This window comes from Schistocerca gregaria, chromosome 6 (genome assembly GCF_023897955.1).
Source record: "Schistocerca gregaria isolate iqSchGreg1 chromosome 6, iqSchGreg1.2, whole genome shotgun sequence".
In the NCBI taxonomy this organism is placed as follows: Eukaryota; Metazoa; Arthropoda; class Insecta; order Orthoptera; family Acrididae; genus Schistocerca; species Schistocerca gregaria.
The window spans coordinates 326,281,465-326,308,369 of record NC_064925.1 but is presented as its reverse complement, the minus strand read 5'-3'; the positions used below and the strand labels follow the sequence as shown (position 1 = coordinate 326,308,369).

The 26,905-nt window shown below is 42.6% G+C and overlaps 1 protein-coding gene across 1 annotated transcript in view; it reads right to left on the bottom strand.

Annotated features, from left to right (window-relative positions):
* The window catches only part of LOC126278392 (mediator of RNA polymerase II transcription subunit 17), a 107,531-nt gene extending 86,467 nt beyond the window's left edge, over positions 1-21,064 (bottom strand). Inside the window, exons 1-2 of the mRNA XM_049978491.1 lie at positions 20,646-21,064; positions 20,325-20,513 (exon numbers count right to left, since the gene is read on the bottom strand). Coding sequence (XP_049834448.1) covers positions 20,325-20,513; positions 20,646-20,734 — 278 coding nt within the window. The 5' untranslated portion in view covers positions 20,735-21,064. The remainder of the gene's footprint in view (positions 1-20,324; positions 20,514-20,645) is intronic.
* Positions 21,065-26,905: the final 5,841 nt, after the last annotated feature.

The following is a 26,905-nucleotide window of genomic DNA, read 5'->3' as shown; positions in this document are numbered from 1 at the left end:
CCTTACTCAATAAACTTTTCACCACAATTGTCATCCTGAGACCATGGTGATGGTTTAAAAACTCATATCATATCTCAAAAAAATTTTCAGGCCACTGACAACAGCATCAATATACAGCATGTTCAAAAAGGAATATACCTATTTTAATACATTGTAGCATTTATTATATTCAACTTACAATTACAAATAGTACATCAAATGAAAGAGTAGCTCAAATAATTGTATTTGTAAACTTGTTACAAGCTCTAAAGCCTACAGACTACGCTCTACTTACCAACTTTGCAAACAAAATGTTAGTGCATGACCATGAAGCTTTTCTGGATTGTGTCGTCTTCAGTGAAGACTTGACATTTCATGTAAGTGGGAATGTGAACACACATAACGTGTGTCTGGGGGTCACCAAAGCCCCACGAGAAGGCACAGTTGAAACGAGACTTCCCTAAATTAAGTTTTCCTTGTGTCATGTTCCAGCAGAAAGTTTAAGAGCCTTTCTTTTTCTGTGCAACAACTGTAGCTGGTGCTTCATATCTTGAGGTGTTAGAACTATGGCTCTTTCTTTATACTGGAAGAAGCTGAACCACAGAAATTTATTTGGCAGCAGGATGGTGTTCTGTCTCTGGCGTGACACAATACATGATTGGTTAAACGACGTTGGTTGCTAGGGCAGATTGGACAACACACTCCAGGGCACACTGCGTTGTTTTGCCTACCTAGATGATATACTCATCTACCCCAGGGACCCCACCCAACACTGCCAACACCTACCCAAAAAATTTTCTCACCTACAGAAAGCTGGAATGATCCCCAACACAGCTAAGTGCATTTTCGCAGTAAGCGATGTTAAGGCCTCCAGCATATCATTGGCATGGTAAATTCTTCTGTCGCCATTTTAAGGATGCTGTTGCCACCCCAGAGTGGGAGAAACAAAGGCAACAAACTTGTCCCTTGGATCCAGGCCAGGATCGAGAGCTTTGGGAAAACAAAATGAGACCTCACCAATGTGGTCCTTTTAGTCCACCCCTTCCATAGTGCCCTCTTCACAATAATAGCAGATGTGAGCCAGATGGCTGTTGGAGCCAACCTACAACAATGTGTGAACAACATCTGGTAACTGCTTTCCTTCTTTTCATCCAAGCTCACTGATACACAATGGTACTGGGGTGCATATGACCTTGAGCTGCTCACAGTCCATGAAGCCATTCGCTATTTCCAATAAATATTTAGTCGCGGGAAGTGTCTTTACAATCTCTACTGATCACCACCCCCTTGCCTCTAGTTTTTGCAGAAAAGACATGGACCAGATCTCACTGCGACAGTTTAGGCTACAGTACATCGCACAATTCACCACTGATTTCCGGCATGTTGCCTGCATCAGCAACATTGTGGCAAACTTTACACTACAATGCCCTGGCCACTGCTCAGGAGGATGATCTGAACCTCATCCACATCCTTCAGAATGCTAGACTCTGGCCTCAACCTCCAGGTAAGATCCACACCTGCTCTGCCCATAAGATCTGGTGTAATGGCTTTGCGGATCCTCCACAACCTGATGGTTCCAATGATTGCCCACTACCCTTTCTCCCTCCTACTTTCTGAAAACTGGCATTTGACCATGTCCATGACCTCACACAACACAGGCGTCCACACTTCTGCCACCCTCATGAAACAATGCTTTGTCTGGCCAGGCAGTCAACGTGACTGCAGAAACTGGGTCCGGACCTATGTTCCATATCAGCGTGCCATGGTTGGACAGCACACTCACTCCCATGCGGCCACCCTTCCCTCCCACACAACACCAGTTCACACACATACGTCTCAACATAGTCGGCCCACTACTCTCCTCCAATGGCTGTCGATATCTGTTGACAATTACAGACAGATTTACACAGTGGCCAGAGGCTGTCCCTATCCCTGTCATTTCAGCTGAAACTGTGGCTGTAGCCTTTGTTCAGACCTGGGCATCCCAGATTGGATGCCCCCGACATCATTGCAAATCGCAGGTACCAGTTCATCTTGGCCCTCTTCCGATCTCTGACAGCCACCTGTGGCTCCAATGTCCACCATACCTCCAGCTACCATCCTCAGCTAATGGAATGGTGGAGCAGTTCCATGGCACACTTAAAACTGATCTTACATGTTATTCATCCAAATGTCTGCTGCCCTACCCCTGGTACTTCTAGGCTTGAGGATTGCACATAAAATTAACCTGGGAACTTCTCCTGTGGGGCTGATATACAGACAGCCACTCGCCATTTCCAGCAAGTAATTTCACTGCTTTCCAACAGCACCATTCCAGTTTTCGTACATCAGCTCCAAGGTCTCATGGTTCAGCTACAACGAACACCTCTGCTACGTCATGATGAGCGCCATACCTTCATCCACTCTGACCTCACAGCATGCACACGTCATGCTTTAGATGGATGCCTACCAGCTTACGTCCTGCCCTCAGTATTTGGGCCTGCACTTAGTGTAGTAACGTAGGGACAAGACTTTTCCATTCGTCTGTATGGGGCCACAATAACCATCTCTATAAACAGACACAAGCTGGCTTATGTCCTAGAGACCCCTCCAGCCAACAAGCACAGCACCATTGAGATGGTGTTGCCCCCACCTTCCACCAGTCCCAGCCACAGCACCATCAACACAGCCTCCAATGCAATGTAGGCCAAAACCATCCCCTTTGCTGTTCCTGATGTGCCAACAGTCAACGTCACTCCTGATGCCGTGTCCAACACACTGCCACAGACGCAGCCCCCCAATGCTGCCTGTTGCCCACTGCCAATCAACTATATGACTGACACACCATCCTGGGACCCCGGTGTCACCCTGACCTCACAGGTGCCTGCCACTCCCGACAGAGTACCATGACCACCGCCACTAACACCTGCACCACTAGAGCAGCAACACTATTTCACAGGCTCCCAATGCCATGCACAGGAGCTGCCCCCGCCCCTCCTATCACAGGAAACCACACCATGAGCACTAGCACAGCAGTGACAACCCATACGTGTCTCCCACCCTCCAGCAGACATCCCCAGTCATTTCCAAACACCCCTCTGCATGGTTGGCACCACAGTTTTCCTTTTGTAAGGGTGGAACTGTGTGGCAACTCCTTCTGTTCACCTCCGCCTGTAGCAGCACATCAGCAGATGACAGGCTGCACTGACAGAAAGTCAGCGGTCAGTGAAGCGACTAATGGCTAAGGTACCACTGTACTCTACCCCCCACCCCACCCCCACAAGCACCTTCACTGGTCACTTCTGTCAGAGGTATAGCTTAGATTGCCACACTTTCCAGATGCCATGCACACCAAACCATTGCTCGGGCAGTTTCTTCTTCCACTTCAATGAGGCAACACCACCTGGCTGCCCCTTCGGCAGCTCATCTCATGCAACACCATGTGGCTCACATCATTGTTTGCACATTTTTCTGGAGTATGCACATACAGCAGGATTTTGCCTCTACATCCAGTGTCAATGTTTTATCATAGTTCAGTTAACGAGAGAAGTGCTAACGCGTCTTCAATGCCACCTTCCCAAGCCGCATTCTCTACAGGTGCTTCCCTTGACAGCAGCTGTACCAAGCCTGATGCAGGACACCTGGTTCATCCCCCACCAGTATCAGCACCTGGAATACTGCGTGCAATGTGGTGTAAGTAGTGTGATGAAGTGCAGTGTGCACCAGGATTACCTGGTGGGTTTTTTACCATCCAATCCCCAGCCATTTGGGCAGCCCTTTACCACCAAGTGTGGCACTGAAGCAAGTTTCCCCACACTGCCAGACGACATCAAACAAAGTACGGTGAATCAGTCATTGTCTGCCCTGTCCAAAGACAGAGCAAGGACCCCCCCCCCCCCCCCCCCCCTTTGATTAAGAGGCAGTAACTCCTTAAATTTGATTGTAGTTGTTGTTAGTTTTTAGGAATAATATCTCTGAACAAGCTTATGTGCTTCTTCCAGCACACCGCTTTATTAATTGTTGTCTTTTTTAATTAGTTTGCCTCTATAGGCATGAAGACATCTTAGGAGCATAGAAGGGACCCTAAACCAGTCTGTCACTACCAAACTGACTATCAAGCTTCATGAAATCAATGAAAAAAAAGGTCTGTTCATTGCAGTCATCTGATTGGTTATATCAAGTTACTGACATGTGATATGATTTATAGAAGCGTTCTCTGAACTCTTAGTGCCCTTAATGGAAATGTGGATGCTGGACAGTTCCTCTGGGCTCCACATAAGCTATGTGCACAGTTTTCTCTGGAAAGGGACTGTCACATTTTGCATTAAGAGTAACCTTGGTACATTCGCTGTTGACAAACCTGATATAAATACCCTGTATTTACTCCAGATATAGACTGAATTGTGTCAAAGTCTTGTATATCAATTTTAAAACTTATGGCTTGGATGACATCGCAGACGTACAGTTCGATTTGGCTACTGGCATTTTCCATCATAATATGAGAAGAGTATCACTTTAACATTTCCCAAATGGTCACAGCAGTAGAAAACAGCCTCAAGCCATGAGCTGCATCTATTTAAAACAGGGTTAAAGGGTGGTAAAGCTTCTTGTAACATTTACTTGGAAAGTTTTAGTCTCAAAGCTTTAACAAACACATTTTCTAATCTGGACAATATAATATTTTCTTCAAGTTGCAGGAGTTAACTGTTCTGCTACTTTGTACAAAGTGTGTACCAGACTTTGCATTCAAGCTGTTCACCTGCTTTATTCATATATTGCAGCATTTGTGACTATAACATGGCACAGGTTTTATTTATTTATTTTTTTTCATTTTTTGCGTACACCCATGTACTTTGCATATTCTGTGCATGTTACTGTCACATATTTGGCTTAGATCTGCAAAAACACAGTGGGAATTTTTATGACCTTTTTTAAAAAAAAAAAAAAAAAAAAAAAAAATTCACCATGTACTGAATTGTTCAGTTTCATGCTGGCTATTTTTGCCAACATGAGAGACCTGTATAAACTGTTTTACAATATATTGTTTTCTACAGTCCTTTTGGTACTAGCCACATTTTCTGGTGTTGACTGGCAATGAAACTAATTCTGTGCCACCTCTGAAAACTGAAATGAAGTTTGGATGTGTTGTGTAATCTGGAACTGTTTTTTGCAAGCGATCTGCAATTCAGGTGCAAGCATTTATTAATGTAACCTGAAAATGTTGTGTATTTCACTGCCAAATGCAAAAAAAACATCATTACTCTAACAGCTTAATTTTTGTACAAAAATTTATCATACAGCTATTGCACCCATTGTTGAAGCCCCTGTGCATGAAGAAAATTTCTTTTAGTTGTCTTTTCCTTAAAAATGATATCACAAAATATAAGCAAATGTATAATACAGTGAATTAATTGCTGGCATCACATTGCACTACAAAGGTGACTAGCCTAATGAATAAGTACCACATCACTGCAATAATAATAGTTCTTTACTCTCTCACAGCATTTCACGAAGTCAAGTAGAAGGAGCCAGTCAATAGCCAATGGCAGTTATTTCTCAAGTGACACTTGTTACACTATGTTGCCTGTTTTGCAGGTACATGAACAGTCTTGTCCAGTGTGACTGGCTGCATGGTGCAGTAAAAGTAACCAACATGCACACACTCGATTGCTACTTATCACAAAGTTATTTCATTTAAGCAACAACACAGCAATTTTTATTGTTGTATTCAACACCAGAATAGATTTGTTAGGTAGCACACATAAGGGCTATGAAACTGTAAGACTTCACATGGTTGGCTGGTTGATTTGTGTGTGTGTGTGTGGGGAGGGGGGGGGGGGGGGGGGGGGGGGACCAACAAGCAAGGTCACTGATCCCATCAAATTAGGGTAGGAAGTCAGTTGTGACCTTTCAAAGGAACCATCCCAGCATTTGCCTGAAGAAATTTGGGGAAATCTTGGAAAACTTAAATCAGAATGACTGGACACAGGTTTGAGCCATCATACTGCAGAATGCGAGTACAGTGTGCTAACCACTGTGCCATCTCGCTTGGTGACTGCACGTGTTTTCAGGATGTAAATGTGGGTCAACATCGGACACATTGTGTACCTACTTTAGTTTTTTAAATTACTCCTCTTTTTTATACACTATGAGAACAAGAAACATTTGTTGAATGATACATCTATAAAAAAAAACACATGCACTTAAAATACAACATATGAAATACAGCCACAAATGCAAAGACTGGATTGACTGAAGCCTCCAATACTGCTTCCCAATTCTCAATCAACTCTCAACAAACTTTCAACCTAACCTATACTCTGGGAAACATAACAGATCAGTCTGTCCCCACAACTTATGTTTCAAAAAATAATAAAGACACACTAAAAGCATTGTCAGTGTTCTATTCAGCTTCTCTTTGTGCATGTTTGATGCCAGAAACCACAACATCACTATGTCACAGGATGAAGCTACCATCTGGTATCATTAGGATCAGTTAACCCTAAAAATCTGCCCTCAAGTTATCACTTTCCAATGGTCGACTTCAGGAGGCCACCACTATGTTGCAGCATTGACCTTGTGGATGGAGAGGCTTGCTTTTTCACATGAAGCTGAGGGTCATGCTGGCTGCTGTGCAACTACTGCAGCGGTCCCCCATGTGTTGTGAATGGAGCCTCAAGATGCTAGGTGCCCTCCCTGAGTAATTAGCATTTCACCGCGAACCAGGAAATCTATTTACATAAATGGGGTGTATCAGGCCTCAGGGGAATTAGAGGTAAGTTGATTTATGCTACAAATCTAAAACAATATAGAATATCTATTTATGCCAAGAATGGAATCTCATTCATGCCAATGGCAACTTTTGCTCCAGGGACTTAATTAATGCCCATTTGGATGAAACAGAGTGAGCAAGGAAGCATGAGGGGAATTGTATTGGCTGAGGTTACCTTCCTTAGGTGGACTGTGCTCCTCCTTCCTAGGAGGTCAAGAGATTGGTAGAAAACTGCTTACAGCCGACAACTGTTGGTTGGTTGTGATGTCAGTGCTCACAACTTGGTGGGGGAAGCAGTGATACAAACAACAGAGGCAATCTGATGATCTTGAGTAGCTGTAGGGAACCTACCTTCAGGAATTGAAAAAGGGAAGTAGTAAATGAAATAACTTTTGGGTCTATCTTAACGGTCAGCTCTGTCAAACAATGGCATACGGCATCAGAGCCATCTTTATCTGACCAAGTGCACGTTAAGTTTGAGGTTGGAATGAGCCTTAAACAAACCTTGGCTTATAGGAATCCTAGGAAAACAGACACAGGATTATGCAGGAAAGAAAGAAAACTCATGCTTATCTGAAGTCAGAACTTCAATACGAAATCCATTATATATTGAGGATGGCAGGTAAAGTGAAAGTCTGTCCTTATGAACTTGTACTTAAAAACCTGTCCAATCACCAAGTAGTGCACTGACAGGAATGTACTTTGGTGGAGCAATAATCTGGACTTGCTAAGGAATCAATGAGAAGATTGTTCAATGCTACAAGAGAATATCGGGAGGCCCTTGCCAAATACAACCTTGCAATTAAGCAAGCAAAACTAGCATCCTGAGACGTACTCCGTGAGGAGATGGAAGGTACACCTACTTGTGCCAGACTTCATAAAATCCTCACTAGAATACCAACTAATCCAGGAGTCACTCTATGGAAAGAGGATGATGGATGCACAAGTACGTCCGATGATCTTCTCAAGACTCACTTCCCTCAATGCTCTCTGCAGAAAACACAGATCTGGACTCAGTTCCTGAAAGGTACTAGTTTAAAGGTAACTAAAGGAAGAACTGAGAATATGTCACAGAATGTGTTGATTTCAGAAAAAATGCAGTGGGTTGTGGGAATGTTTAAACTGTTCAAGTCACCAAGCCCATATGGAATCTTTCTGACTCTCCTGCAGACAAACAGGAGGAAGATTAATTAGATTCCTACACAGACTGTTTAAACTAAGTCTAGCAATAGGAGCACTCCTAATGCTTGGAGGACAATGATGGTAGTTTTCATTCTGAAGCCCGAGAGAATTGTTCCTACCAAGACTACGGACACGAGACAGATCAGGTATGTCCTCCTTTCTCCTAAAGACATTAGAAAAACTGGTTAATGTGCACATTAGGGAAAGGAAGTTAACTGAGGTTCCTCTACATAAAAACCAATACGCACATTAATCAGGCAAATGTTGTGAAACACCACTTCAACAACTTGCTGGGAAGATGGAAAAAGCTCTACACTTCCAGGAAATCGCTCTCTGCATTTTCCTGGGTACTGAGGAGGCTTTTAGCAACATGACTTTCAAATCCATGTTTAGAGCTGCAGAAAACATGGCACTGAGACCACCATCGCAAGTGGATTAAGACTATGCCGAGTACACAAAAAGCAGAAGCCACCACGATGAGTGAGAAAATGGTGATCAACACCACCAGAGGGAGCTTCAAAAGAGTGCCCCCCCACCTCCCCCTCTTCCAGTACCGTGGAGCATTGAAAAGTTAAATACTAGATGTTACTTTTACCAAGGATAGTAATACTTGGCAAATTTGCTAATACTGTTAGAACAATTGCACAAGTAGACAATGAGGTAATCAGTCCCTCAATCCAAGACTGGTGAATCCAGTTGTAGAGATGTCCACAGAGAACATTTTCTGATCTACTCAGGAGACTCATAGCAGGAAAAGAGAGAAGGCTAAAAATGTAATGGACACCTTTTGTAACATCAGTAACATTAGCAACATGAAGGAGATATGGAAGTCAAAAGGTGGGCATCACCAGAGCTCATCACGTGAAAGGAAATGTCCCATCCCCAGCTGTCACACTTGATCCATTTACAGTCAAGAGCACCCACTATTCAACAAAGTATGGCAACCAGAATAGAAAATTAGGTACAGCAGAAAGGAAGCAAATCGAATCTAAAAGTGATTAAAAAACAGAGTAAAAGAGGGAGAAAGGGTAGCCTGGTAAAGGAAGTAGGGTCAGGGATCACTCATACCTAGCATACAATGGGAGATGCCCCACCCAAACAACCTGGCCCTGCTCTAGAGAGAGATTAAAATGTTATACTTGAGAACAAAAGCCACTTTCACTGAGAAAACTATGAACCACTTCAATCATCTGCAAATCACCCACTAATATTAGAGGCAATGTGTCCATAAGTGCATACTTATCACAGAGGCCAAAAGGAGGAGGCATTCCATCAAGATATGTGCTGCTGTCTGTAAGGCTCCACAACCACAATGTGGGAGTAGTTCATTACACAAAAGAAAACTATGGATTAACCTGGTATGACTGATGGGGAGACTGCATAGGACTGTAGATTCTTTCTGAGAGATGCAGAAGGAAGAGCACCATGCTGCATTAATCTCTTTGATTGTGCCAGGCAACACAAGCAAGATGAAGAAGGCCAACGAGGACACGAATAACAGAGACTAAAGCCTGGCATGAATAGCACTAGTCAATCGCCCAGAGACTGCTCATTGAGTCAGTGCACATAAAACACAGTCCATGGAGGCCTGTTTAACAAAATGGAGAGCTCTGCTAATGGCAAGAAGAGTAAAACCATAACCCACATAATCCAGAGTTTTGGAGCTGCTGTTGTAAAAGATGGTACCATCCTGGAACTCTTGAAGAACTTGACATAACAGATACTGAATGGTCATGGGGGATGCAGCGAGTTTAGGGCCTTGGAAAAGACTGGTCCTAATCCATGGCCTGCGCACATTCAAGGGAAAATGCATGAGGTGCAGACCTTATAAGGGGGAAGTGAGGCACATACCAACTGGTAGTCCCACCCAAGGGCAGGTATTCAGAGGACGACACCACTCATACATACAGAGAATGGGATATGAGGGATGATCGGGAAACTGTTGAATTACGACTGCGTAGGAGACCAAAAGCTGGTACTGTCAAATCTGACAAAAGAAGATCCCTGCCTCAGCAACGAGACTGTCAACAGGACTAGCCTGAAAAGCCCTGGTGGCCACATGCACATCACGATTTTGGACTGGGTCTAACAGTTTTATAGCTTAGGGGCCGCCAAGCCATAAAACTGGCAACCAAAGTCCAGTCGGGACAAACCCACAGCCCAGTAAATAGAGATAAAAGTAGCATGGTCTGCACTCCAAGATGTGTGGCCAAGGAAGCACAGAACGTTAAGCTTCCGCATGAAGCTTGTCTTCACGTGACAAATATAGGGCAGCCAGGAGGCCCAAGAAAAGGGGCTGTGCTACAATGTCCAGGTAACTAAGTAGAGCTCCAGGCCAGGATAAATGTGGAACGACAGGCAGAAATGCATGACCCACATTTTTGAAGGAGAGAATTGGAAACCACGGGAAGAGCCCATGCAGACGCCCACTAGACGGTACTTTGGAGCTGACTTTCAGCAGAGGCTAACTTGTAGGAGTAACACCATCTACATCTACATCTACATGACTACTCTGTAATTCACATTTAAGTGCTTGGCAGAGGGTTCATCGAACCACAATCATACTATCTCTTTACTATTTCACTACCTAACAGCGCGCGGGAAAAACGAACACCTAAACCTTTCTGTTCGAGCTCTGATTTCTCTTATTTTATTTTGATGATCATCCCTAGCTATGTAGGTTGGGCTCAACAAAATATTTTCGCATTCGGAAGAGAAAGTTGGTGACTGAAATTTCGTAAAAAGATCTCACCGCAACGAAAAACGTCTTTGCTGTAGTGACTTCCATCCCAATTCGCGTATCATATCTGCCACACTCTCTCCCCTATTACGCGATAATACAAAACGAGCTGCCCTTTTTTGCACCTTTGCGATGTCCTCCGTCAATCCCACCTGGTAAGGATCCCACACCGCGCAGCAATATTCTAACAGAGGACAAACGAGTGTAGTGTAAGCTGTGTCTTTAGTGGACTTGATGCATCTTCTAAGTGTCCTGACAATGAAACGCAACCTTTGGCTCGCCTTCCCCACAATATTATCTATGTGGTCTTTCCAACTGAAGTTGTTCGTAATTTTAACACCAAGGTACTTAGTTGAGTTGACAACGTTGAGAATTGTACTATTTATCGAGTAATCGAATTCCAACGGATTTCTTTTGGAACTCATGTGGATCACCTCACAGTTTTCGTTATTTAGGTTCAACTGCCACCAGCCACACCATACAGCAATCTTTTCTAAATCGCTTTGCAACTGGTACTGGTCTTTGGATGACCTTACTAGACAGTAAATTACAGCATAATCTGCAAACAGCCTAAGGGATCTGCTCAGATTGTCACCCAGGTCATTTATATAGATCAGGAACAGCAGAGGTCCCAGGATGCTTCCCTGGGGAACACCTGATATCACTTAAGTTTTACTCGATGATTCGCCGTCTATTACTACGAACTGCGACCTTCCTGACAGAAAAGCACGAATCCAGTCGCACAACTGAGACGATACCCCATAGGCCCGCAGCTTGATTAGAAGTCGCTTGTGAGGAACGGTGTCAAAAGCTTTCCGGAAATCTAGAAATACGGAATCAACTTGACATCCCCTGTTGATAGCGGCCATTACTTCGTGAGAATAAAGAGCTAGCTGCGTTGTACAAGAGCGATGTTTTCTGAAGCCATGCTGATTACGTATCGATAAATCATTCCCTTCGAGGTGATTCATAATGTTTGAATACAGTATATGCTCCAAAACCCTACTGCAAACCTACGTCAATGATATAGGTCTGCAGTTAGATGGATTACTCCTACTACCCTTCTTAAACACTGGTACGACCTGTGCAATTTTCCAATCTGTAGGTACAGATCTATCGGTGAGTGAGCGGTTGTATATGAGTGCTAAGTAGGGAGCTATTGTATCAGCGTAATCTGAAAGGAACCTAATCGGTATACAATCTGGACCTGAAGACTTGCCCGTATCAAGCAATTTGAGTTGTTTCGCAACCTCTAAGGTATCTACTTCTAAGAAACTCACGCTAGCAGATGTTCGTGTTTCAAATTCTGGAATATTCGATTCGTCTTCCCTGGTGAAAGAATTTCAGAAAACTGTGTTCAATAACTCCGCTTTAGCGGCACAGTCGTCGGTAACAGTACCATCGGCACTGCGCAGCGAAGGTATTGACTGCGTCTTGCCGCTTGTGTACTTTACATACGACCAGAATTTCTTCAGATTTTCTACCAAATTTCGAGACAATGTTTCGTTGTGGAACCTATTAAAGGCATCTCGCATTGAAGTCCATGCCAAATTTCGCGCGTCTGTAAATTTTAGTCAATCTTTGGGATTTCGCGTTTTTCTGAACTTCGCATGCTTCTTCCGTTGCCTCTGCAACAGCGTTCGGACCTGTTTTGTGTACCACGGGGGATCTGTTCCATCTCTTACCAGTTTATGAGGTATGAATCTCTCAATTGCTGTTGCTACTATATCTTTGAATTTGAGCCACATCTCGTCTACATTTGCATAGTCAGTTCGGAAGGAATAGAGATTGTCTTTTAGGAAGGCTTCTAGTGACACTTTATCCACTTTTTTAAATAAAATTATTTTGCGTTTGTTTCTGATGGATTTGGAAGAAACGGTATTGAACCTAGCCACGACGACCTTGTGATCACTAATCCCTGTATCAGTCATGATGTTCTCTATCAGCTCTGGATTGTTTGTGGCTAAGACCTCAAGTGTGTTTTCGCAACCATTTACAATTCGCGTGGGTTCGTAGAGTAACTGCTCGAAATAATTTTCGTAGAAAGCATTTAGGACAATCTCAGAAGATGTTTTCTGCCTACCACCGGTTTTGAACAAGTATTTTTGCCAACATATCGAGGGAAGATTGAAGTCCCCACTAACTATAACCGTATGAGAGAGGTATTTATTTGCTGCGAGACTCAAACTTTCTCTGAACTATTCCACAACTGTATCATCGGAGTCTGGGGGTCGGTAGAAGGAGCCAATTATTCACTTAGTTCGGCTGTTAAGTATAACCTTCACCCATACCAATTCGCGCAGAGTATCTACTTCGACTTCACTACAAGATAAACCACTACTGACAGACACAAACACTCCACCACCAATTCTGCCTAATCTATCTTTCCTGAACACCGTCTGAGACTTTGTAAAATTTCTGCAGAACTTATTTCAGGCTTTAGCCAGCTTTCTGCACCTATAACGATATCAGCTTCTGTGCTTTCTATTAGCGCTTGAAGCTCAGGGACTTTCCCATCACAGCTACAACAATTTACAACTATATTCCGACTGGTCCTTGATCCAAGCATGTCCTGTATTTGCCATGCACCCTTTGACATTGCAGCCCACCCCGTACTTTCCCGAGGCCTTCTAACCTAAAAAACCGCCCAGTCCACGCCACACAGCCTCCGCTACCCATGTAGCCGCCAGATGAGTGTAGTGAACCCCTGACCGATTCAGTGGAACCTGAAACCCCACCACCCTATGGCGCAAGTCAAGGAATCTGCAGCCAACAAGGTCGCAAAACCGCCTGAGCCTCTGATTCAGACCCTCCACCCTGGCTCTGCACCAAAGGTCCGCAGTCAGTTCTGTCGATGATGCTGCAGATGGTGAGCTCTGCCTTCATCTCGTAAGCAAGACCGGCAGCCTTCACCAAATCAGATAGCTGCTAGAATCCAGAGAGAATTTCCTCAGATCCAAAGCGACACATGTCATTAGTGGCGACATGTGCCAACACCTGCAGCTGGCTGCACCCTGTGCTGTCCATGGCATCCGGAAGGACCCTTTCCACATCAGGAATGACTCCTCCCGGAATGCACACGGAGTGCACACTGGATTTCTTCCCCTCCTTAGCCGCCATATCCCTAAGGGGCCCCATTACGCGCCTAGCATCGGAGCTCCCAACTACCAATAAGCCCACCCTCTGCGATTGCCCGGACCTTGAAGGCTGAGAATGAGCCTCTGAAACAGGGCAGGCAGCTGCATCTGGCTCAGCCAGAGACAGTGCCTGAAACCTGTTTGTCAGACGCTCCAGGGAGACTTTCTGATCAGCCTCCAGGGACGTGTTTCGCTGCCTGTCACGCCTTGGAACGACCTCCCAATCAACCACAGGCGAGGGCTCAGCCCATCTGCGGGCAGCAACCGGGGCAACCACAGCAGCAGACTGATCTGGGGACAGACGGGACAAGGTTGGCATCCCCGTGATACCCAAGTCCGGCTCCCCACAGTGGTGCCCATTGGCAACAGCCTCAAGCTGCGCGACCAAAGTCAGCGCCGCTTGCAGCTGTGAGCGAAGGGATGCCAACTCAGTCCTCATCTGAACACAGCAATCGCAGTCCCTGTCCATTCTAATCGATGTTGAACAACAGTTACTGAAACACGAGTCCGTGCCTAGATAACGCAAGCGAAACACGCAAAGAATGTATCAACTAAACTGTACAAATGCCTAACAACTGCGCTACAATCTGCCTGAATTTACGATTACAGTAACTAAAACTCGAAATTACACATCCTATACAAAATTCACACGTAATTTAAGTAAGAATCCACCAAGTAAACACTAAAGCGTGATGCTACAACTCTCAAATACTATAATACGCCCGAAATATATGAATTAAACAATGCAAGTACCCAAAAACACGCAAAGAAATTAAGAATTAAACTATGTAACAAATAAGTAAGCCAGGGGTATACGACTTGCTGCTGGCAGCTGCTTATCCAACGGCAGCAGGGAGCACACTTGCTGTGACCAACCGACACTGGCCGTTCAAAACAAAAACAGAAGACAGACGATTACGCGAATTTACACTATTCAGGTACTAAAACGCGATGCTACAACTCTCAAATACTATAATACGCCTGAAATTTATGAATTAAACAATGCAAGTACCAAAAACACGCAAAGAAATTAAGAATTAAACTATCTAACAAACGAGTGAGCTAGGAGTATACAACTTGCTGCTGCACCTGCTTACCCAACGACAGCAGGGAGCACACCAAATGCAAAAATCATTGACATATGACACAGGGGAGACCAGCAGTCCAACAGAGGTCACTAACCCATTAATGACAATGAGGAAAAGTGTGACTCTCAACTAACATCCCTGTGGGATACCATTCTCTTGGAACTGTGGGGAGCTGAGTGAAGTGTAGAGTCTAACCCGGAACAACCAGTGGGATAAAAACTAGTCAATAAAAATCGGTAGGGGATCTTGAAAGCCCCAGTCCTGAAAGGTATTTAAAATGTGATAACATCAAGCAGCTCCATATGCCTTATGCAGGTCAAAAAAGATTGTGACAGGGTGTTGGGATTTACAAAAAGCCTGTCAGATGGCTGTTTCCAACCTAAACAGATGGTAAGTTGCGGAACATCCATCCTGGAAACCACACTGATAGGAGGATAAAAGGCCCTGAGATTTTAGAACCCAGCATAATCTATAGACAATCATCCTTTCAAGCAACTTACAGAATACTTTGCTCAGGTTCATCGGCTGGTAAATATCAAGAGATGCATGGTTTTTGCCTGGCTTAACAACTCAGACAACTATAATAGCTCACAGTTCTGAGGGGAAAGCACCTTGGAGCGAAAGACAGTTGAAGACCCTTTGGAGACGTTGCCTTTGGGGAACATTCAGGTTTTTGATGATATGACAGCGAATTACATCAGGATCTAGGGTTGCGTTTTGGGTTGAGACAAAAGCCTGAAGTAGCCCCCACTCACTGGATGGCCCATTGTAGGATTCAACTAGGTGGAGACAGAAGCATACAGGGATCTCTGCACTAAGTTGGTTCTGCAGTAGAAAGGTAGCCACACCTAGAATACGTCAATGCTGTCATAAAGTGGGTCACAAGGTGTTCTGCAAGAACCAATGAATTGGCACAAAGACTGCACTACAGTCCAAGACCCGAAATAGCTGTTGAATGTTGGCTGCCTCTGGAATGACATTCCCATCAAAGGCTAAGATTAAAGGCACCTGTTATCCACACGATTATCCTAGGGCCTTTTTGTTCACATCTGAAAGTGTATGCCTTGCCACTGGAGATTAATACACTCCTGGAAATGGAAGAAAGAACACATTGACACCGGTGTGTCAGACCCACCATACTTGCTCCGGACACTGCGAGAGGGCTGTACAAGCAATGATCACACGCACGGCACAGCGGACACACCAGGAACCGCGGTGTTGGCCGTCGAATGGCACTAGCTGCGCAGCATTAGTGCACCGCCGCCGTCAGTGTCAGCCAGTTTGCCGTGGCATACGGAGCTCCATCGCAGTCTTTAACACTGGTAGCATGCCGCGACAGCGTGGACGTGAACCGTATGTGCAGTTGACGGACTTTGAGCGAGGGCTTATAGTGGGCATGCGGGAGGCCGGGTGGACGTACCGCCGAATTGCTCAACACGTGGGGCGTGAGGTCTCCACAGTACATCGATGTTGTCGCCAGTGGTTGGCGGAAGGTTCACGTGCCCGTCGACCTGGGACCGGACCGCAGCGACGCACGGATGCACGCCAAGACCGTAGGATCCTACGCAGTGCCGTAGGGGACCGCACCGCCACTTCCCAGCAAATTAGGGACACTGTTGCTCCTGGGGTATCGGCGAGGACCATTCGCAACCGTCTCCATGAAGCTGGGCTACGGTCCCGCACACTGTTAGGCCGTCTTCCGCTCACGCCCCAACATCGTGCAGCCCGCCTCCAGTGGTGTCGCGACAGGCGTGAATGGAGGGACGAATGGAGACGTGTCGTCTTCAGCGATGAGAGTCGCTTCTGCCTTGGTGCCAATGATGGTCGTATGCATGTTTGGCACCGTGCAGGTGAGCGCCACAATCAGGACTGCATACGACCGAGGCACACAGGGCCATCACCCGGCATCATGGTGTGGGGAGCGATCTCCTACACTGGCCGTACACCTCTGGTGATCGTCGAGGGGACACTGAATAGTGCACGGTACATCCAAACCGTCATCGAACCCATTGTTCTACCATTCCTCGACCGGCAAGGGAACTTGCTATTCCAACAGGACAATGCACGTCCGCATGTATCCCGTGCCACCCAACGTGCTCTAGAAGGTGTAAGTCAACTACCCTGGCCAGCAAGATCTCCGGATCTGTCCCCCATTGAGCATGTTTGGGACTGGATGAAGCGTCGTCTCACGCCGTCTGCACGTCCAGCACGAACGCTGGTCCAACTGAGGCGCCAGGTGGAAATGGCATGGCAAGCCGTTCCACAGGACTACATCCAGCATCTCTACGATCGTCTCCATGGGAGAATAGCAGCCTGCATTGCTGCGAAAGGTGGATATACACTGTACTAGTGCCGACATTGTGCATGCTCTGTTGCCTGTGGTTCTGTCAGTGTGATCATGTGATGTATCTGACCCCAGGAATGTCTCAATAATGTTTCCCCTTCCTGGGACAATGAATTCATGGTGTTCTTATTTCAATTTCCAGGAGTGTATATAGTTCCTTACATGTTTGGAGTGGACGATGATTCCTTGGACCACATTCAAGTTTTGTATGAGGCCATGGTCATTGGTATGTCACATAGATGATCACATACTGTAGTTTGGGCACCAGAGGAAGTTTTAATGAATAAGGAATCATGTTTCATTTTCCCCAGAGGCTCAACTTCCCTAAACTTGTCTTCACTGTTTTTGACAAAAAAAACAATGGTTTCATTGCAACCAAAGTATCCCCATCAGTCTGAGGGCAGACAAAGTATTGGGTAAAGTATGTCGCGCCCACAAGTATGGGGCCGTATGTCTGTGCATTATACTAATCTTTCCCATCTGAAGAGACTACAGTACCAGTCGAAGAAAGCTTAATTTCCTTCATGTGTGAATCTTTTGCCTCGGTACCACCTACTCTGAAAAGAGGCTCTTGCCATGGGTGCCACAGTAATGGTTACATGGCCCGTAAACCACTGCCCACAGTCCTCATGCCCCATCTACAACAGGTACATACTCCTTGGCTTGAATGAGGAGTTTCCAGCCCAGGCACCAACAGAGTGATTCCTGTGTGGTTAGGTGGCTACCACTGTGCAGGAAATTGTTGACCACCCCCCCCCCCCCCTCCATCTCACAATGGAATGGCTTCCATACTGGGATTTGGATGTAGTATCTTTGCAAGAAAAGAAGAGTGCAAAGAAAGGTGTAATGGTGGAACATACACTGCACTGAACAACCCTCCCTGCACAATCCGAACTTCTGTAAAATTTCAAAAGTAGCAAGTCAGACTCAACAGAATGACCATGTAGTTACGAAGGAATACTTGTAGAATGCCAAATGGGAAGAAACCAAAGTGTCCAAAATCACAAACGAGGTCCAAGCATGAACAGTACCAAGGAAACAATCCGAAGGAAAGGCGGAGAGGTTAAAAAAAAAAAAAAATAGGCTTACAGAATGAAAGGGAAGTAGCACATACTCACAAGAGAGATATGAACCCCCTGTGGAGAAGATGGTGTCAGGGTCAGGGTGTATGGGGTACAGCTTACACTAGAGAGAGCACTCTCTCTAGGAAGGCTGGCACTTATTCCAGGAGAAAATATCTGCTATCAGAAAGTTCGCAGTGGAGAATTGTCATTAAATGCTACAGGGATCATGGGATCTACATTCATTCAGACATAGGAGCAGCTCTGAAATCACTATCAGCTCTTGCAACAAAATCAAAGTTCGTTGCAAAATGCCATGAAGCTTTTGTGAGGAAAGGGGAATGCAACAGTGTTAACATGGTGTGGGTTCTTGATCACACAGGAATTAGTGGCAACAAATAAGGGGATAGGCTGTCAAGGACAAGTGCGACAACTCCACACGTTCAACCGGAGCCTGTCCTATCAACAGACCAACGATAAAATCAAAACTATGGGGCTGGATTAGGAGATAGCATGCAGAATATTGGACTAAGATCAAAAAACAAAAACATTGCACGCTAATGATACCCAAGTCATGTTTCAAGAGAAGTTCTGCAATCCTGGGCTCAAACAGGAGACAGATTAAACTCATGATAGGACTAATGATTGGCCCTAGGAACACCTACACACAACTGGTATAGATAAAGAAGCCCCCAAGTGAAAACTATGTTGTGAATTAAATGAAATGTGTCACAGTTAATTTGCCTGTATGAAGCATTGGAGATCAAAAAACACAGAATATTCAGGTCATTAATTCTTGAAGAAATTGTGTCTAATAAATAACTGGTAAAGGAGCTCCTTCGATTCTTTAAGGGTACTGGCTGGCTTTACGAGAATAACAGGGAGAGAAAGCGTATAGTAAACCCAGTTTTAGTGCAAGCAATAGAGGGGTTGAAGCCATTGTTGTTTTGTCTACCAGTGCAAGTCAATCAATTACTTCTCAATGGCCCATACTATTTCTGCTACTACTTTTATTACACACTGTAGGAATTACCACATGCAGCTAGAGACGTATATATCAACTCGACAGAACTCTGGGTAACTGCGCAAGTCTTACACAATTTAGGTGTTGCATTGACCAGAGGATGCCCATTAACAATTGTATCACTTTAACAATCATTCATGATGCTTACACATAGGACTTGATGTTGAGGTTCTTTGTCATAGAGGTTTCGTTTTTTTTTTTTTTTTTTTTTTTTTTTTTTTTACAGTTAAGCTAGAATCCAAAACACACAGTGGTAGGTTATGGTTACAGAAGACTGGCAGTGGTTACCTGTCCCTAGCTCAGGAACCTTAGCTCACACAACTTGTATCTGGTCATGTTGACTGAGCTCCTTGGTGTGTTCATCATTTAGCATGACCCGGCAGCTACAAGAATATGGAAGAAGCAAGACCTCAGCTAGCTGCCCCTTTTTCCTGGTCATGGAATGGGTGTTGTGTAGTCCTCATCATCACAGACATTAAAGTCACCAATGTGGCATCAGCTGAAATAAGGCTTACAACTCGGCGGCTGAACTCCCCCTGTTGGGCCTCCCAGCCATCAATACCACAAGATTTCATTTCATTTTTCCTTTTTAATCTTCCCAAACCTACCCAACCATCCTCCTTGAGGAAGTAACTAATAATTCTGAAAGCTGAGATGCTGCTATGCACTGTTACATGTGTCAATTGACTGTACAAAACATTCTGTCTCATAATTTTATACCAACTGCAAACTTTGTATCGAAAACTTCAGCAATAAGTTTTATCTATTTTAGCATCTTTATTAATTCATTTGTAGACAATTTCTGTTGTGTGTATGTATACATCGTTTGTCTGATAATTGTTGGATTGGACAGAGCGATAGGAACAGATCATTTCATGCATGTCGAAAACAGGAGCACACACAAACATTCCACAAAAATGAATTATTGTCAAATTCTGTGAGGATATAAAACGGTTGTTTATACACATAGATCCAAACCCCGCAAACAACCATGAAGTTCGTGGGAAAAGTATACAACCTTAATTTGTTCCTAACAGAGTCCCATGGCCACAAAGAAGACTGGTAGTTGACTGGATCTTTCGCAGACGACTCGTCGTCGCTTTTGTCCAAGTTTTCTCCATTATCTTTCTTCAAGTCATCCACAGCAGTTTTACTAAAATCAATTTTCTGAGCCAATTTCGCAAGGTTCTCTGACATAGAGAGGGGGCTGTAACACAAAACATAAAGCGTAATACCAGTGGGTTCTGGTCTGTTTTGAGATTTCTGAATACAGCTTCCCTTTAGAACGATTACGAAAGTAATCTGCAACAAAACAAGGGATGTCTCGGAACATTCTTACCTCTGATATATTTCCTGTCCATCATATGATATTTCCTGTATCTGATTTTCAATAGGAGCCTCAACAGATATGTTAACAGAATAAGCCATGTTTGTTTACGGCAGACGAAAATACTGTGACATGGACGCAAAGATTAAAACACCAACAACAAACGTTTCCTTGGGAACCGCAGATAATTCACTGCACTATAAATAATTACGCAGCTGAACTGTCCGTCCGTCAGTGACGCGTGATTCATTGTAATGTGATTTAGACATAGGTGCATGATTAAATTGTACAAAAAAAGAGGACCCTATAAAATGGTGAAACATCACAATTTTTGTCAATATATAACCTTTTCCTAAAAGCCGGTTAGCATGCTACATATTTTTGCGCCAAAGTCTGCGCGTTACATCTGGGCAGACAATTCGTAACGAACCGACCGGAAATCTACTCATAATTAAGATGAGCATAAGTCGTAAGTTGCAGCTGCAAATTTGAAAAAATTCTACAATCTTTGGGCACAAGCATGGTTGACTGCAGAAATTTTTCTAGAGGAGCAAGATTCAAAACTTACCAGTTTTTATATAACTGATTCGATGAGCTTGATACATGTCATGACACAATAAATAAATTTGTCAAGGGATATATAAAACATAATCCATATCAAAATGTGATAGTTATATTCTAAGTATTTTTTAAAAAAGTTTGCTTTGGTGTGGTAATTATACATCAGCATATTTCAATTACACATGCAAAATTAATGTTTTTCGTTAGTAACATGAAAATCATGCCACTTGCTTGATTCAAAGATCTGCAATTACATCCTCATGTAATTATACTCAGGAAATCGAAAGAGCTATGGAATGAACCTAGAAAATATTCAAAAAATAAGTTTTTCTTATTCCCGTAATGTTAGGTTGAAACTGAAAATTAGAAACCTGAAAAAAAGGAGAAAAGTCAGAATGACTGAAAACATCCTTCTGAATATTAAAAAAAACGCACATGGCTATTCCTCGAAGTTGAGAACTGGAAACAAACTTTAAAAAACTCTGACGCCATTTATAATACTTTGTTTTCTCATAAAACTTCTTATCCGTCCATAGTAAAGGGTTTTATTTAACTACTTACAAGCTTTGTTTTTTTTAGTTTCTAACAAATGTGTTCCAACGGCTATATTTTTTGCGTTGGTTAGGTAAAGTGTAGTCTAGAGTCAGTATACGACTAAAAGAATGTCGAAAACATCCCAAAAGCAGTCAAATATTGGCTGGTAGAATCAGACTGGGGCTGCGCCAAGATAATATTCGTCTCTCCATTTCGTCACATTATTGTGCAGCATGACAACTGGAATGTAGAATTCCTGCTCTGTGACTGCTTGTGACACTGTGTTGTACCTATCTAGTTCAAGAAGCCCCGAATCCTGGACAGCACATTTAATGATGCTGAAATTTCACACTGTTTTCCCACTCTTCTCGCACAGAATATGTTAGATATTTTCTGTCTTCGACTGGTTTATTTCGGATTAGGTACAGAAGTATACATCTACAATGCAGTATACCTGTGTTCTTCCATTGTACAAAGGCAACAGTAGCTCTGATAAGGATGCAGCACATTATCCTGGATGGACAGTCATCGTCATATGTAGAAGTAACTTATGGTGTACTGCAGAGAAGTGTGTTGGGACCTTTGCCATTCACTTTGAATATTAATGGCCTTGCAGACAATATAATAATAATCTCAGATTTTTTGCAGATGACGCAATTATCTATGACGAAATGCTGAAAGAAGCTAAATAAATATTCAGTCAGATCTTAATAACATTTCAAAGTGGTGCAAAGATTGAGAACTTGCTTTAAATGTTCAGAACTGTAAAATTGTGCATATCACAACACGAAAAAACGTAGCATCCTTTGACTATAAAATTAATGAGTTACTGCAGGAATCAGCCAACTCATACAAATATCTGAATGTAACACTTTGTATGGATATCAAACAGAATAACCACATAGGTTCAGTTGTGGGTAAAGCTGGCGGTAGACTTCGGTTTGTAGGTAGAATGCTGGGAAAATGCGATCCGTCCACAAAGGAGATTACTTACAAATCACTCATGCAACTAGTTCTAAATTATTGCACAAGTGTTTTTGATCCAATGGAGTGTAGCGCCTTACATCATGCCTACTAGGATTGTAGCAGCAGTGAAAAGACGTGCAGTATGAGGCATGTACAGAACATAACAGGAGGTCTAAGATGCACAGATGTATGTAGTTTTTATGCAATCTGATAGAGTTCACTAGCTGACAGACACTGTTTGAGCTGCAATCAAAAGTACTGTCATTTTTATTTGCAATTCTGTTTGTTTAATTTTGTAATTGTTTATTAATTGCTACTATAATTGTTATTAGTTTGAGACTGAATGCAGGTGTGAATGTGAAGTAATGTTTTGTGTAAAGTTTTTATACTATATGTTGAAGTAATTGTTCTCATATGGAATTTTCGAGAATGACGTGTGTGTTAGTCATTTGTACCAAGGACTTTGTTATAAACTATTTCGTCAATTTATGGTACTGGGGAAACGGGATTATGATTTCAGTAAATTAGTTTTGTTAAGGGTGAGTTAATTTTGTACTTGTGAATATTCAGTGACTTGTGGATATTCAGTGACAAGAATTGTTTGGTTATATATATGCCAGTGATTGAGCAGGTTTGATGCTGCTTTCCGATTGGCAGTGATGTTTCTCTGCCAATTAGAAATTAGCATATATGCACATATTGTGGGAACTTTTGTGTAGAGAGATGAGTAGAGTCAGGGCTTGGATCTCATAGTTATCAGAGCTATTGATAGATGCACTGATGAAAATTATTGATATTGTGGTATTTCGATACCAAAATATTTGAGAAGTGCCATTAAGTGTGGAAGAAAATTCGATTTAATGCACAGTGAGAAATTCAACACTTTTGGTGATATTTTAAGTAACTAAATTCCACATGGTGTGTTGCTTACTTCCAAACTTGAACATTTTGTTATATGAGACTTATTATAGCAACATCTGAGCGAGCTATTCTAAAGAGAAGAATCTGTTTGTAAACTTTCTGTAAGTGATAACTAATAATTACCATAAACTGGGTGACGTGTGCTTGTCGACTTTCCAGTTTTTATACACCATAGAGTAAGGCCTGGTAGTAACTTGTGTATGCACGCTTACCATAACAGAATGAAACTTTACACACATAAATACTTTCATTTAACTATCATTAACCTTCCAATAACAAAACAACTTTTAGTGTGACTTATGGTTATGAGGTGTACAGCTGTTTTTCCTATAGCTTTTTTCCAGCTGGGATCTGCATTTCAGTAACTTCAAGGAGGTGTTCATGTGAGAAGAAATTCACCATAAGATGAGTGGCACTTTATACACAGCAGCAACGCACCACGCCATACCACCATTCCAAATAGCACTAACAGGGCATATTAAACACATACAGAGAAGGGCAGCACGAAAATGGCCACAGATTTGTTTGATTCATGGGACAGTGTCACAGACATACTGAAGGAACTGAACTGGAAGAATCTTGAAGATGGATGTAAACTATCCTGTGAAAGTCTGTTAACAAAGTTTCAAGAACCGGCTTGAAATTATTACTGTGGGAATATACTACAACCTCCTACATATTGTCCACATATGAGGATCAGACTAGAATAATTACAGCATACACAGAGGCATTGAAACAATCGTTCTTCTGGCACTCCATATGCGAATGGAATAAGAAGAAACTCTTATGACTGTTACAATGGGACATATACTTTGCCATACACCTCACAGTGGTTTGCAGAGTATAGATGCATATGTGCATGTGCAAAACTTAATGCAGTATCAGCAAGCCAGTATAGATTTTCTTTTTCCATAGAGAAATGATAAAGTGTTATTGTGATCCTGTTGCATTATGATGGGAAAGGGCGTCCTTATGGAAGCTGGGGACAGATGACTGGCACAGAAACTGCTGCTGTATTTACTGTTTTGAGAACTGATGACGGAATCTGTGCTCCAGAGTGCTGGACTGGCTCCTTTCTGTGGTTCACTAAGGCCTGAATGAGAAATTTGCATTAAAGATCGAAGACATTATTTCGACACAGTAATTTAAAGAATCAAATCCATATTGACTGCAGAACAGAACTGAAAGCATAGCTACACCATGAAATTAACGTAATTTCCTAGAGCAGAGTGACTACAAAGAAAATTAAAATAGATACTGATTCCTAAAGTCGCAGTAATTCTCATCACAGTCAGCAATCTTAAATATGCAGTGTAATGGGTCATAGGCAGTGACTGCTAGGAGTTCAAGGGAATTCTGCAATAGATAAAAAGCCTATACCCAGATTTCAGGAGGGGATAAGCGCCCACTCTTGCATACACCTATGGGCACAAATGACAAGTAATCACTGCAAAACTACTTCCATTCAACCTAGTTGATGAGGTAGTTATTGGATCATGACTGTGACCTCCAACTATGATATGGAATGTATCAGTTTTACAATCACAGTTCATCTTCTCAGCAGAAAATATGGAAACATGATAATCAACTACATATTTCTAAAGCTCCTTTTTCCTTTTATGTAACAAACAGATTTATACTCAGCTACGTTCAATGTCACTGTCTCAACTTCTCTTACAAAAAAATAACACAAAACACATACGCAAAGTGGAGTAGATTTAGAAATTAGATTAATGATTGTTCCCCAGATCATGAATCTGACACTTCATCATGATGTGAAACGTCACAATTTAGCAAAAGCTTGCTTTACATGTTAGTACTCATTTTTTTTTAGTTTTAAGATCACTAATTTACATCTAAAAATTCATTTTTTGCTCAGAAGGAGTTGTCATTTGGAATTTTTTAAATTTGTTTTTAAATGGTGGATGGCTGTCTTTTAGACTTTCAATGCTATTTGATAAGTGACAAAAATTTTTGTGGCAACATAATTCACCGCTTTCTGTGTAAAAGTTATGTTTAACCCAAAGTAGTGAAGATCAGCCTTTCTCCTAGTGTTGAAGACAGGCACATTGTTGTTGCTATTGAATTGGTTCCGTTATTCATAACAAATTTCACAAGTCAATATATATAATGTGGAGGTACTGTGAATATCCCTAGTTCCTCAAATAAATATCTACAAGATGATCTTGGCTAGGCTCTAGCTGTTATTCTTCTTGCACACATTTGTGCAATGAATACTTTTTTACCCTAAAATATGGAGCTATAGAAAAGCAGTGAATAGAAATAGGCATAGTAAGCTAATTTACTTATACATTTGACACCAAAATTTGCAATAACCTGAACAGCATAGGTAGATGAACTCAAATGTTTCAACAGATCATCAAAATGTTTCTTCCAGTTCAATGCACAACCCAAAAATTGAAATATTTTGCCTTAGCTATAGGCATCAGGAACACTTGGAAGCTTGTGGTAAGGTCTTACAGGACCAAACTGCAGAGGTCATCACTCGCTAAGCCTACACACTACTTAATCTAACTTAAAGTAAATTAACGGTGTGGACAATATACACACCCATGCCAGAGGAAGGACTCGAACCGCCGATGGAGGGAGCCGCATGGACAGTGAAAAAGCGTCTCAGGCGGTGCGGCTACCACGTGTAGCTTATAGACTTGTGTTCAATGTCTATATTTATTAATGATGTTGCGGCTTTTACTGTACAGAACGATTTTTTATCAAAATTTAATGAGAGTCTATTTGCAGAGAACCAATTAATAATTTTCAAGAGATTATTTAGAATTTTCTCAGGTAATTCTTGTTTCTTTGGGTGCAGTTACTATACTTTTATCATTGGCAAAAGGAACTAGCTTCACATATTCGTGAATATGGAGTGGCTAGTCATTAATATACATTAAGAACTATAATGGATCAAGATTAAACTTTGTGGGACTCAATTCTTGATACCTCCCAAGTTTGAGAAATCTGCCGATTTTTACGCATTATTTGTGGACTATTTATTTCAATCTTCTGTACTCTTTGTTTACATACACATTAAATCCTTTGTGCACTGTTCCACTGATACCACAAATTAGGCTTATCTAGAAAAGGTATATGATTTAATCAATAAAAACCTTTGTGAAATCACACAGAATCCCAATTGATGGTGTTCGGTTATTCAGAGCATATAATATTTCAATGGTGAAAGTGTATATAGAATTTCCTGTTGAAAAGACTTTCTGAAAATCAAATTGGCATATTTACAAATATGTAACGCTAATCTTGAATACATTGCT